We start from the raw sequence: 13,608 nt of genomic DNA on the forward strand, positions 1-13,608 counted from the left end.
AGGTCGTGTAAATATTTGCAGAGCAGTAACACAGCTGGGCGTGGGACCCTCTCTTCTCGCTGGCCCATTTGCTACCCCAAAGACTTCTCAGCCGGGATCGGCACTGGGCTTTGGGACACTCCGCTGTGCGTCTACTGATTCCAGGGCCCCCGATCCAAACTCGCCCCCACCTACCCTCAGAACCTTTCTGTCTGAGCCTCAGCTGGCCCTGGGGAGGGACTTGATGAGAAGTGGGAGCACAGAACCAGTGAGATCGCGGCCCTGGGAATCAGGAAGCCTGGTAAAGAGCCTTGAACGAGTCACTTGCACTTTCAGAGCCCTAATTTCCTCCTCTGTGAAAATGAGGGACTTGAACCAGATGAGCTTTACCTACCTCTTGGGCCCTGACATTCTGGATTATCTGACCTCATGAAGGGGGTCTGTCCCAGGCTACCTGGCATGTCCTCTAGGAAGGGCCTGGAAGTTGGTGAGGGAAGGTACTGCCTTAGGAGGTCAAGAGCAGAGAGAAGCCCACCAGGGTAATGCACAAGGAGCTCTTGAAAACTCAGGCATCCCTGAGAGGAAATTCACTGGATAAAATCCAATTCTTTTTTTTTTTTTTTTTAAAGTTTATTTTGAGAGAAAGGGAGTGAGTGCATGGGGGAGGGGCAGAGAGAGAGAGAGAGAGAGAGAAAGAGAAAGAATCCCAAGCAGGCCTTGTGTTGTCAGTGCAGAGCCTGACACGGGGCTTGAACTCACAAACCATGAGATTATGACCTGAGTCAGACGCTTAACCAATGGAGCCACTCAGATGCCCATTTCTAATAAAGAATGATCCCTGGCCTAGAACTAATGTCATCATGGCTTCCGTACCTGTGGCCAAAGTACCTGAGGCCACTCTCTTAACCTTTAATGTTCTAAAGCAAGCATAGTAACATTTGCCTCACCTTAGAGCATTAGGTTGTTTGCAAATAAAATCATAATTGTGAAAGTGTCACCACAGGGGCTATGAATGATTTTTATAGGTGTTTCTATCAAGGTCCCACTGATTCCGCCAGGAGTCAGTGGGGTCATTGCGGGATCTGGGAGTAGGTTTTAAAAGCTGGGGTTAGAGGGGCACCCAGGTGGCTCAGTCGGTTAAGTGTCCAACTTCCGCTTAGGTCATGATCTCATGGTTTGGCACAGGTTCAAGCCCCACGTCGGGCTCTCGCTGACAGCACAGAGTCTGCTTCAGATTCTGTGTCTCCCTGTCTCTGTCTCTGCCTTTCCCCCACTTGTGTGTGTGTTCTCTCTCTCTCTCTCTCTCTCTCTCTCTGTCTTTCTCAAAAATAAACATTAAAAAAAATAAATTAAAGCATGGGTTAGAGATGTGGCCAGGTCATTCTCCATGGAGAGCATCAGGATCCCACCTCAGTGTGTGGCCACAGGGTTAATTCATCAGGGTCCTCCCCCACGTCCTTTCCCCTGTCCCTCCATTCTGGCTTAATCCTCTCCCTTTCTCATCACCCCTTCCTATGTGGTAAGATGCTTTTTTTTTCTGCCTCAGCCAAGATGCTGCCAGCTCATCCTGGCCGGGATGTGGAGGGGTCTCGGGGCTCAGCTTGCCCCCACAGACCCCAAGGAAGCCTCTCTGACTGGCCCAGACTTGTGGAGGGGCAGGGCCTTTGCCACCTAAGGAAGTAAATAGCTTCATAATTGACGGGAAAGAGGGGAAGTGAGGGTAGGTCAAGGGGCAGAGGTTCCGAGTGGTGGATGCTTACCCTGGGACTCTGGTCTTCTCAAGAATCTCCCTTCTGGGTCTCACCAGGAAATCAGGTGTGTAGTCAGGCCTGGCAGGGGGCACTGGAACCCAGAAGCCCCCAGGCAGGTGACGCTGGAACTCAGACCACATGGAACTTTCTGGCAAATCTTCCTCTCTTTTTGTGTGGCTCACTCTGACCAACTCCATTAACCTTTGAGATTATGGTCAGGGACACAACCCGAGCCTCCCACTAACCATCTTTGGATGTCCCTGCTGGCAATGGTGTGGAAGACCTTGGTCCTGAGCCAAGGTGACTCCAAAGATCCTTGGGGGGGGGAGGGGGGGCGTGTTGTGGGGAGGGTATCGCCCCTCACAAGAATCTGGCTGAAAGACCTCATGCATATTAGTCTGTGCTCTGCCCTCTGCTTTAGACATTTCCTGGCCTTTCCATGCCTCAGTTTCCCTCTTGTAAAGAGCCACTTTGATGATCCTGGCACGGGGGACAAATGAGATCATAGCTCTCAAGGGCTCTTTGCAGAGAAGCCAGAGGAGCACAGGAGAGGCTTATTTAAGATAGATAGGCCTTTTTCCTCTGTCCCTCTTTGGCTGTTTTTTGGTTTTTGTTTTTTGGGTTTTTTTTGGTTTTTTGTTTTTTTCTGGAAAAGTGCCTGACTCGTAGCTCCCTATCAGCAGGTGTCTTTCCTCCACCACCTGCATCAATTATCCTCCACCCCTTCTGCCCCAAGCTATTACTGTGCAGCCTGGGACCCAGAAAGAAGAGTTCAGAGTCACCCCCAACATGCCTCCCCACTGTAGTCAAGGCAACAAGGCCACCATAACCCCCCAACTCTGCCACACCCCTGTGATGGGCAGGGTCAGGGCCTCGGCAAGTGCAGGAGCTGGGTCTGCTGACAGAGGAGGTTGTGTTTTACTGTCTTCACAGAAACCCTCAGACAGCATTTCTCTTCAGTGCTGTTGTCCAATTACCCAAAGTGCCTTGACCTGTTGGCCGAAAATAGCAAGTGCTAATTTGCATGCTATTTCTTTAAGTGGCAAAGCCTCTGGGACCCTGCTCCCTCCCCTGTAAAAGCCCACTGGAACCTCCACCAAGCAGAAAGGTAAGTAGAAGGTAGACACAACTGTGCAACCCACCTTCTTCATCGACAAGGAAAGAGGAACATACAGAGGAAAACCTCAGATTCTACTGGGTTCTAGCAGTTCAAGAATCAGACTCAAGGAGGAGGGGGGTTAGAGATCCTCTAGCCTAGAATCCCCTTGGGTGGGGGTGGGAGGACAAGGACAAGACTCAGGAGCTGAGAGTTCATCCCCTGTGCCCAGCTGCTGGCTGAGACTTGTTTTCTTTACAGCCTGCTCCCCAGTCCCTGTTGGGGGTGCAGAGCAGGAGGAGGGGGAGGGCCGAAGGGAGCGTGGGCAGGCTGCCTTGTGTGAGGAAGAGGGATAGGGCCACATGGGCTCTGCAGGGCTGTGAAGGAATGTTCTGGGACAGCACGGCCCCTACCCCAAAGACTCCTGTTCCTCAAGTAAGCCTCTGTGCCTGAGCCTCACCTCCTTCAGTCTCCCCTCCTTCCCTCCAGGCTCTGCCCAGAAAACCACAAAGGAGGAAACCTTATGGAAAATGCACAGCTAGATCTGGGGGAAAACATCCCCTGCTGGTGACATTCCTCTGGCTCAGAGTGATTTTGCTCAGGATTCCGTGCTGGCTTGAGGCTAAAGAGAATCCCTTATGGTGCGTGTCACTATAAGCTGTTCCCCAGATGACCCAGGCCAGCCCCAACACAGCTGTGCAGGCAGAATCTCCCTGAGGAACTGATTATACTCACTCTCCATTTAGGGTGGTGGTGAAGATGGGATGGCTGTGGACATGACCAGGACAGAAGAGCCAGGATAGGGATGTGGTCTAGGGACACCATCCTGGCCTGAGATGGGAGAATATGCTGGAGAAAACCAGCTGCCTTGCTCCAATTCCCCTCAAAGCTGGTCTGCTTGGGACTCGGGGCATGCAAACTACTCAGAATAAAGGGAGTAAAAATCTATTTGCTCCCCCCCCCCCCATGCTTTGGGTGGGGGTGGGTTGAGGGGTGGGCTCTTTATACGCCTTTGATCTCAAAGCATATTTGGAAAACTTAATCATAATATGCATCCTCAGAAACAGACCCCTCCCCAACTCAAACTGTTCTAGGATCCAGAGACAGACTTCCGTCTGTGAGGTTTCCCACTATTCTTAGAGGGTGGGAATTCTAGAGCTGCAGCCCCAGGTCAGTGGCACTGTGCAATCAGAGGACTAGAGCCAGATGGGCTTTTAGGGAAAAGGGCTATCCGGAGCAATTAAAGCACCCTCCAGGCTTCCTTAAAGGCTGGGGAGCTAGGAGGGGGTCAGGAGTGTGAACCTCCTCTGCCTTAACATTTGTGAAAACTGAGGCCCAGAAAGTAAAGGTGGTGAGATGACAGGCCTAGGAGAACACATAGGCCTGGGTATCTGTGTGTGCCTGGGTCACCCCAAGCTGCCCAAACACCAGAGACAACCGTATCGCTGTGGTTCACTGTCATCTTAGTCCAGTACTTTGGAGGCTTTTTTGAAAAGATCATTGCTGTTGCTTTTGTTGCTGAAAGAAGTTGCACCTATCACCTGTTCATTTCAAAAACGTAGTCTCCCCAGTTTGCCCAGATCACTTCGGGACCCAACCTTACACAGTCAGCCCCTTCCAGGAGCAAGGACTGTGGACTGGTGGAAGCAGGGCTGAGAGCATCTTTGCAGATCTCCTTCTTTGATGGGGAGAGTTAAGTTCTTAGGAAGACCCTGAAGGGAGCTCGGTGGGGGAACCCTGCTACTGGATCCCAGTTGTTTCTCTTCTTACTCTGCAACTAAAACCCTCCCATCTTGGGGTCCTTTTCTTCTCAACCAGTCAGCAGCAAACGCCTCCTGGATGAAGGCACTGACCCTTGCATGATGTGTACTGTTCTTTCTCCCTGGCAATCACCCCTCAACATGCACACCTTTCACCTAATCTATTCCCCCCCAAGTTGGAGAAATGTTAACTCCATCCCCCCAACCCCCCACAGGTTGTCTCACTACTGGAGGGCACACCTTCCACCCTTCCCCTTCCACCCCACTTCTCTAAGTAGAACAGCTTCCGAGCCAGCCTTTGGCTGTTTGTACCTGTGGTCTGACCTTCATCCCCCTCCACACTTCTTGTGTAGGTGATGTCCTGGTCCCCTGCTCTTACTCTGACTGATTTTTAGAGTCTGGAAAGGGGCCAGGAGGGGGCTGGGAGGAAACCCTGCCTGGGGAATGTTCAGCCCAGGCCTCCCCTACCCGTGCCCACCAGTGCACCCCAGTTCCCTGCCTCACTGCCCACACCCCCTTCTGCCTATGTAGCGAGAGTAAGAGCGCCCAGGGGACCGCAGCTGGCAGCCCGGGGGTTAACTCTGGAGCAGCCCAGGTGGAGGTCGAGGCCCCCAGCCCTCCTCTGCACCTCCCGGGCTTCCGAGGCCACCGGAAGGCTGAGGCTGCGGTGGCTCTTTGTCTACCTGCTCTGGGCGTTAAAGAGCCCGCTCTCAGCCTGCATCGCCTGGGCTCGGGACAGAAGTCAGCAGCGGCAAAATGGGGCTCTGTCGCTTTAAGTACAGCTGGAGCCGTAAGTGCGAGCCCGGGTGGTGGGGAGGAAAGGGAGCGGAGGGCCGGCGAGCATTCGGTGTCTGGTCCTCCGCGTGGCCCGGGCTCAGACCTCTTCGGGTGTCCGCGGTGCCGGGGAGCGCGGTCCGGGGAGGGCACTGGGTGCCCCCCCCGCGAATGGCCGCCTGAGCCGGGGAAGATGCTCCATCTGCCCCTGCCCAGGTCGGGAAGGACGGTGAATTTCCCCCGCAGGTAAGCGCCCGGCCCCTGCCGCAGTGCTGGGGTCGGGTTGGGAGTCCCCCAGCCCCCCGCCGCCGCTCCAGGCTCCACCGCAGCAGTGGGTGTGGGGTCTGCAAGAAGGAGGGTCTTGGCCGCCCTGCTTCTATGACAGAAGGAGGGAGGAGTGCCAGCGCCGCCAGAGCTTTCTGGCTCCCCAAGAACGTTGGGCTGGTTGGCATTGGGAGTTGGAGGTGTGTGTTCAGAGGGGTCTGGGGAGGGGAGAGGGAAGGCACAGCAAGGCTCTTGGGCTCCCCAGAGACCTGGACAAAGCTGAGACAATAGCACAACTTGATTGAACTTGGATGGTTGCCTCTGCAGTGCATTAGAGGGGGAAGGGGGTGCGTCCTCCCACCCCCACCCCCTTCCTCCAGCTCTGGAGGGTCCGGGCTCTCCGGTACTTGGAGAGTGGAAGGGGAGGAGCCTTCAGCGGGAGGGTCTCCCTGACCCACAAGCTCTGGGGGTTGCCTGGGGTGGGGGGTGTAAGGAGGTGGGGGGAGACGGAGGGGTGAGACCTGAGGTGGGGGGCTGGGGGTGAATTTGGGACCCCACAGCTGGTTTGATTCCTCTGAGAGGGAGTGAAGCCTGGGACTACTCTGGGAAGGGATGAACAGCAGGGGTATTTGGGAGATGCACTGTGGGGGACAGCAGACCAATCCTGGGCAGTGGTGAGGGGGGCCCAAGCCCAGAAGCTCCCCACTAAGGGGAGGAGAATGTGACCACAACCAGCCAGGGACCCCCCAGAGCTGACTTGGAAACTGCACTTCCAAGAGAGGATTAGGAAATTCCAGCAGCCAGAGGAAGAGAGTTGATGCTTTCTGGTTTTTTCTGGGAGCTTCCCACCCTAATATACACACTCCCCTTAGCCTCCCTCTGACTTGGCTGCCTGGAGGAAGTTGGAGGTTAGGCCAGATGCCTGATGCGGAGACCACTCCCACCCCCAAACCTCCTCACAGCTTTCTACCCCTAGAGCCCAGACTTGCACCCCGTAACATGCTCCCCTTCCCCATGGTTCCTTGGCAGGGAGCCTCAAGTGCTCTCTGGAAGCTCCACTGCAACTCGGGCACACTCGGGCCTAGGGTCAGAGTAACAGAACAGGGCAAGGCCTGGCAAGGGAGAGGCGACTGCAGCCCTGAGAGCCCTTGGAGGCCAGAGTCCCCCCTGGCCCCAAACTTCTGTCCCCTACCACAGTGGGACAACATGACAGCAACTCTGGAGCGGGACTTGGGACCCTTGGACTAACTTTGCTAGGATAACCTGTGGGAGATGTCTTTCAGAGGAACCAGTGTATGAACCAAGACTACCTCTATTTAGGGACCTCTGGGGATTCTTCCTCCTGGGGACATCCTGGGGTGAGTCCTGAGTCGCTGGGTCCCGAGGAAGGTAGAAGGAAGAGGCTGTTCCTGACCTCGTTCTCCACTTCTACCACTGCCAACCCAGTTCAGAAGCTACTTGAGGTCCACACGGGGTGTGCCTATGCAAGATTATAACTGCCGCTGAATCAAGATTTGCAGGGGTTCTACGCTTGAGTTCTTTGCTTCCCTCACCACTGGAAGATGTGAAAATCTTTTAGCTGGCTCCAGCATGCTCTCCCATCACTCCTTTCCTACACACAGCCTTTTCTAGGTTACCCTATCATTCATTTCTTTTGAATTGATATTCTCCCTGCCCCCCTGCAGTGCTCCACCCCACCCCAGGAGACCTAGGCTTTGTATAGTGAGCTTAGTGTCTATCCTGGGGCCACAGCTGCTGAGTACTCACCTAGCTCCTTACCAGAAACAGACTTCTGGGCAGGTGTGCCAGGGCGGGGACCTGTCTGCCACAGCCCTGGGAGAGGAGCGGATCACATTACACCCACTCAGCCTGCTGCCTGCTAGGGTGGGGCTAGGTTGGGCTGTAGTTTCCTTTCCACCAAAGCCCACAACTTTCAGGCCAATTGTTCTCGGTAGGTGAGGAGAGAGGGCATGTTGTAAAGTGGAAGTCAGTCCTCAAATCGCCAGAGTTCAAATATAAAATTTAACTACCCTGGCTGCAATCCATAGAGGGAGAGCTTAGCCCAGGCCTTTGCTCTGGAGACAGCTCTAAACCTTCCCTGTAAATGATGTTTGATTGGGGCCAACAGGGATCAAAGAGATGCTTGCCCTTCAGGCACAGGTTCCCCTAAGCTCCGAAGGAAGCAGCCTGGAGAGGATGTGAGGTATATCGGGGTGAATGGCTTAATTGGCCCGCAGTACTTCCATGACCAGCTTTTGATGAGTTGAGCTGTGATCGGCCATTGGCCCCTTCCCTTGCCTCAGAGCAGATGCCTTTCCTTCCCAGATGCCTGGCAGGATTGCTCATCTATCATGGAAGGCTGTCTCCATAAGCACCATTCTTGCCCATCTCGAGTGTTACAGTCTCTCCTGGAGACCCCTCTCTTTCCTGCTCCAGAGATCACCATCCTTCAGATTCTTCCAAGCAGGGAACCTGGGGTGCAGGCATCTATCCCCTTCGGCATTCCACGATTCCCTCTTAGAAAGGGCCCTTATAGAGCCTGGGGACCAGTGGGAACGAGACCTGCTCACACTTGCATTGCTGAGCCTACAGAGACCCCTCCCCCCCGCCCCCCAGGGCATAGGGCTTCAGCTTGGCACAAACTCAACCTCTGCAAAAGGACAAAATGCCTGGGGACAGCGAAGCCAACGAGCTGCTTCTTGTTAGTGGGTTTTATGGGGCTGGGCACAAGAGAGGCAAACGACACTTGTCGGCTTAACCTCTCCCCGCTAAGCCCCTGCCCTCTGCCTGGGAGGCAGGGAAGAGAGAGGTGCCAAGTAGGAAGCATCACAGTATGGAAGACAGTATGGCAGCAGGCTGTATCCAACATCTGAGCCAACCACTTTTCACCCCATAACGGGATGCTCCAAAAACGCCATCTATGCTAAGTACTTTATAAACATTCATTTATTTCATCCGTACAACAACCACACGAGGTATATTTTATTATCATCCCACTTTGGAAACGTAGAAACTGAGGCACAGGCAGGTTCAGTAATTGTATCACAGTGGTGGGATTTGTTTTCACACCTAGATCTGTCTGACTCTGAAGCCAACCCCTGAACACTGCAATAAGATTATTCTCACCGACACTGATTAGGCGCAGGGAATGTTGACTTAAGGGTATTCGAGGCCTTAGCAAAGGTCTGGAGTTGGCCTCCAAGTTCAGTGAGAGTGAGGTGGGGAGAGCATGGAGTGTGCTGACCTGCCTGGGGACTAGGGCTCCACTACAGTTAACTTTGTGACCTTACAGAGGTTGCTTAGCCTCTGGCCTCAGTTTCCTTCTCCCTAAAATGGGCCTAACTCCCAACCAGTCTGCCTCACTAGGACGTAGTCATGACACAAGCTGATGTGAAAAGCAAAGTGCTTTCAGCAAAGGAGCTTTTTACAAGTGACATTTCCTAGTTGAGGTCCCTCTCAGGCAGTAGGAGTTCCTCCTGGATTCTTCAGTTTGCTTTTTTCCTTAGCGTTTTTTCCTTCCATTTTGCTAGGACCCTAATAAGGATGCCTATCCGTATAATAGACTAAATAACTTCCTTGCTTAGAAATATATCTTTCACTTTTTTCTAAAATTCTTAATTACCCATCTTCAGATTTCTATTCAGTCCGAATTCTATGTTAACTAGGATGGCATATTTATACATCCTCTTTTTTACTTTCTTCATCCTATTTTTTTTAATGTTTATTTATTGTTGGGAGAGAGAGCATGAGTGGGGGAGAGGTGGTGGTGGGGGAGGGACAGAGGACCCACTCTGTGGGGGCTCAAAGTCACAAGAACCCTGAGATCGTGACCTACACTGAAGTCAGATGCTCAACCAAGCAACCAGCGGAGCCACCCAGGTGCCCCTATACATCCATTTTCTTTGATGGCAGTTTACATAAAAATAGACCACTTAAGGGCCTCTTTGGCTCAGGTCATGACCTCTCAGTTTGTGAGTTCAAGCCCCATGTCAGTCTCTGTGCAGACAGCTCAGAACCTGGAACGTGCTTCGGATTCTGCCTCCATCTCTCTCTCTGCCCCTCCCCCCACTAATGCTCTGTCTCTCTCTAAAATAAATAAACATTTTAAAAAATAGGCCACTTAAAAAAATAATTGTTTAAAAAACACCTTATTTATTCAGCCTCTATTATGTGATAACTTTGTGCCAGTCATTATGCTAGGTGCTGGAGAAACAGAGCTAACACTTATTTGTTCGTTTGTTTATTTTTTAATGCTTATTTATTTATTTTGAGAGAGAGAGAGAGAGAGAGAGAGACCAGGGAAGGGGCAGAGAGAGAGGGAGACAGAGAATCTCAAGCAGGCTCTGCATTGCCAGTGCGGAATCTGATCGGAGGCTCAAGCTTACAAACCGTGAGATCATGACCTAGGCCAAAATTAAGAGTCAGATGCTTAACTGACTGAGCCATCGAGGCGTCCCCATTTATTTTTTTTAAAGTTTGTTAGTTTATTTGTGACAGAAAGAGAGAGAGAGAATGAGCAGGGCAGGGGCAGAGAAAGGGGAAAAGAAAATCTCAAGCAGGCTCCGCTCTGTCAGCAGAGAGCCTGACCCGGGGCTGAAACTAACAAACCGTAAGATCGTGACCTGAGCCAGAATCAAGAGTCAGATGCTTGGGGCGCCTGGGTGGCGCAGTCGGTTAAGCGTCCGACTTCAGCCAGGTCACGATCTCGCGGTCCGTGAGTTCGAGCCCCGCGTCAGGCTCTGGGCTGATGGCTCAGGGCCTGGAGCCTGTTTCCGATTCTGTGTCTCCCTCTCTCTCTGCCCCTCCCCCGTTCATGCTCTGTCTCTCTCTGTCCCGAAAATAAATAAAAATGTGAAAAAAAAAAAAAAGAGTCAGATGCTTAACCATCTGAGCCACCCAGGCGCCCCTGTTTATTTGTTCATTCATTCAACAACCTGTAGCGAGTGCCTCACAGATCCCAGGGAACTGAGAGTTCAATAGTGATCAGTTAGACCGCCATAATAGTCCCTGCCCTCAAGAAGCTTATATTTTGCGGGGGGTGAAAACGGATAAATAAAAGTCAACAAGCGCATACCTACATTTTATTTTAAATCATGAGAACCGTGACAAGGAATAATGCCCGAGGATGCAGTCTGGCGGAGGAAACCACAAATAATTGGGACACCAGATCATACGTGCAGTAAGTGGAAGCAAGCAGGGAGGGGCCGTAGTTTGAGCGGTCAGGGAGGACTTGACTGAAAGATGGCATTTTCACTGGGCCTTGAAGCAAAAATAAGAGTTTTCCAGAGGAACAAGAGCTCATTTGAGGAGAGAGGGAGGCGTTTTCCTCAGTTGAGAGGCTATATGTCATCTTCTAGTTTCTCTGCCCAGACCCACCATCACTGTGGCTTCTTTGATCACAGAGCCTCCTTGTCTAAGGCAGAACTCTGAAACAGACAACTGAGTAAATGTTTCACTGCTCAGCACCACCAGGAATCCTCTCTGGAAGCCTTTGATAATGCAAACGGCTTGTTTGTCCCCGCCCCGGCAGTGGCGGCGCGGGGCGGGGTGGGAACGAGGTCAGTTACATCTCAGGTGAAGTTCATGACCAGAACGATGGCCTGCCCTTGTCTTTGCCATTAAAGCAGAGTCAAATAACGCTACGCCTGTGGAGAATGTGTCCGATATGAGAATTCATCCTCACCCTGACTTTCTTGGGATGCTTTAGGAATTTCCTAGAAATACCAAATTCTTGGACAGTATTGGACATTTAAATCTTAGGAAGCCTCTATCCCGTGAATACTCTGACACATCACTCAGGGAGACATATTGAAAAGGAAAGAACATTGAAAACCCCTGTCCGTGTGCATGTGTCCCTGCACAACAGCCTGGCCACTGGCCTGTTTACACAGTCAACACAATCAAGAAATGCTGGATGCCAGGAAGCCTGGGTGGCGCAGTCAGTTAAGTGTCCGACTTCGGCTCAGGTCATGTCCTGGTTCGTGAGTTTGAGCCCCGCATCTGGCTCTCTGCTGTCAGCAAGGAGCCTGCTTGGGATCCTCTGTGCCCCTCTCTCTCTGTCCCTCTCCCTCTCACACACTCATACACATTCTCTCTCTCTCCAACAATAAATAAACATTAAAAGAAGAGCTTGATGTAACCCACAGACTTACAGAGGATGTGGCAAATCCCTCACAAACTGGTTTTCCTGTTGAATGTATGGCTACAGGTGCCATTTGAGTAGGGGGTAGGGATTTCAAAAGAGGAGAGCAGAGGGAAGTTGTGAACCTACCTACCTGCTGGGACCTGAGCTGGGTGCTTTTTGGCCTTGTCTACTCCTCCCAGTAACCAAGAAGGGCTGATGGGGATGTGGCCATTTTTGTGATGTGCGCATGCATTCAGGAAGGGGACCATGCCTGTCCCAAGTCACAGCCAGTAAGTGGTGGAGCAGAAATTCAGACAGCTCTGCCTGGCTGCACAGCCCATTCCACCATAGACTGAATGTGAGGCCTAGGAGCCTGGCGCTTTCTGCAAGCTTGAGAATGCCGCGGCTCCCTGCTGGGATGGTCATTTTTTAGAAAGGAGAGCTGTTAATGAGGTTCTCCAACCTCCAGGGAAGCAGCTTTCCAGCTTTTTTTTTTTTTTTTCCGTATCCATTTGTCATATGGTGGTGTTTTTGTCTAATCATAAGTTCCTAGGGGCCAGGGACTCTTACTCAAGCGGTGTCTCTGTGGAATTTAATAGTGACAACACATAGCTCACAGGATTCTATTATAAGCGCTTAATGTAACAGTACAAATTTATATATACCGTGCTTAGCCTGTGCCACATCACACTTAGAGCTGTTTAGATTGGGTCAGGTCCTATCTCCCAAAATATAACAGCTACATATCAGTCAGCCACCAGTGAGTATTTGTTAATTTCCTACTGTGTGCCAAGAATTGTGCTAATCACTACAAAGAGAAAAAAAGACCACTGCTTTCAATCCACATGATGGTATGATTAACCTGTTACAGGGTCAGATGTTGACTCCTGGCACTAGGAATAACAGCAGCTGGAAATAGGGAGCAAGCAAGTCGAAAATGTAAAGAAAGACTGAAAACCAGGTCTACGGGCATTGCATCAAGAGGACAGTGAGTGTGGCAGTCATGAAAAGTTCAAATGTAGACTGCAAGGAAATTTGGAGAGTGTATTCAGGAAGGAGGAAGATTTTCAGGTATGGAAGAAGAGGGAGGGAGGGCCCTGGACCCAAGATGTGTCTTGAAGAGAATTTATGGAACAGGAAGATCATTGGGTAATAGGTAGGAAAACTGGAACATAAGACACATCCCAGTCCGTCATCTTTAATGTCCTGCTAGGCCCTCCTCATTCTTCTGAGAGTTGTCTGGTGCGTGCACACATGCTCCTGTGAGAGCGAGTGTGTGTGTGTGTGTGTGTGTGTGTGTGCACGCACACACGCGCGTGCACACACATGCATGAAAGTGTTGTTTTTCAGGTTTGGCACATTTTCCCATGGATTATTTTCAATTCTTCTATAAGACTATACTAGATTACCAGGTTTTGATCCTGGTGATCTGCCAACTGTGTGATTTTAAAAATAGGTTTTTAACAGCTTTAAACAGAAGTAGTATTTCTGCCAGTGAGTGGAATTATGGCCCAAAGGCCCTCAGGGAAAACAAATACTTGGGAATTATTCTTGGGTGTCAGGATTTCTGGAATTTGACCCCCTAGACACAGTGGCTAACATAACAGCAATGTTCCGTGGCACACATCCTAGACCTTGTTCTTAATTCTCTCTGATACACAGTTGGAAAGCAGCACCTCTTTGGTTAATCAGACCCTGGAGATGGATGCCTCCTGTCTGGAAAGAGTTCCCTAATGAAATCCTTGTTTACATCGTGATGTGTTTCCGTGTTCTGAACATGTGTGCCATTTCTTCCTATTTCTTCATGTTAAATATGTATTCGGTTCCCATAATTTATACTGTTTCTCCCCATTTAAGCTT

General features: G+C 51.2%; 1 protein-coding gene across 11 annotated transcripts in view; it reads left to right on the top strand.

Moving 5' to 3' along the window:
• The window catches only part of NAV1 (neuron navigator 1), a 246,203-nt gene that overhangs the window by 170,755 nt on the left and 61,840 nt on the right, over positions 1-13,608 (top strand). The window contains exon 1 of one of the 11 annotated variants that reach the window (XM_040462210.1): positions 5,434-5,606. The exons of the other annotated variants lie outside the window; for them this stretch is intronic. Within the exon in view, the coding sequence (XP_040318144.1) occupies positions 5,554-5,606 (53 nt within the window). The 5' untranslated portion in view covers positions 5,434-5,553. Of the gene's footprint in view, positions 1-5,433; positions 5,607-13,608 lie in introns of those variants that run through there. 11 annotated transcript variants of the gene reach the window in all.

The sequence above is a fragment of the Herpailurus yagouaroundi genome, unplaced genomic scaffold (genome assembly GCF_014898765.1).
Source record: "Herpailurus yagouaroundi ecotype Mexico unplaced genomic scaffold, PumYag 308, whole genome shotgun sequence".
In the NCBI taxonomy this organism is placed as follows: Eukaryota; Metazoa; Chordata; class Mammalia; order Carnivora; family Felidae; genus Herpailurus; species Herpailurus yagouaroundi.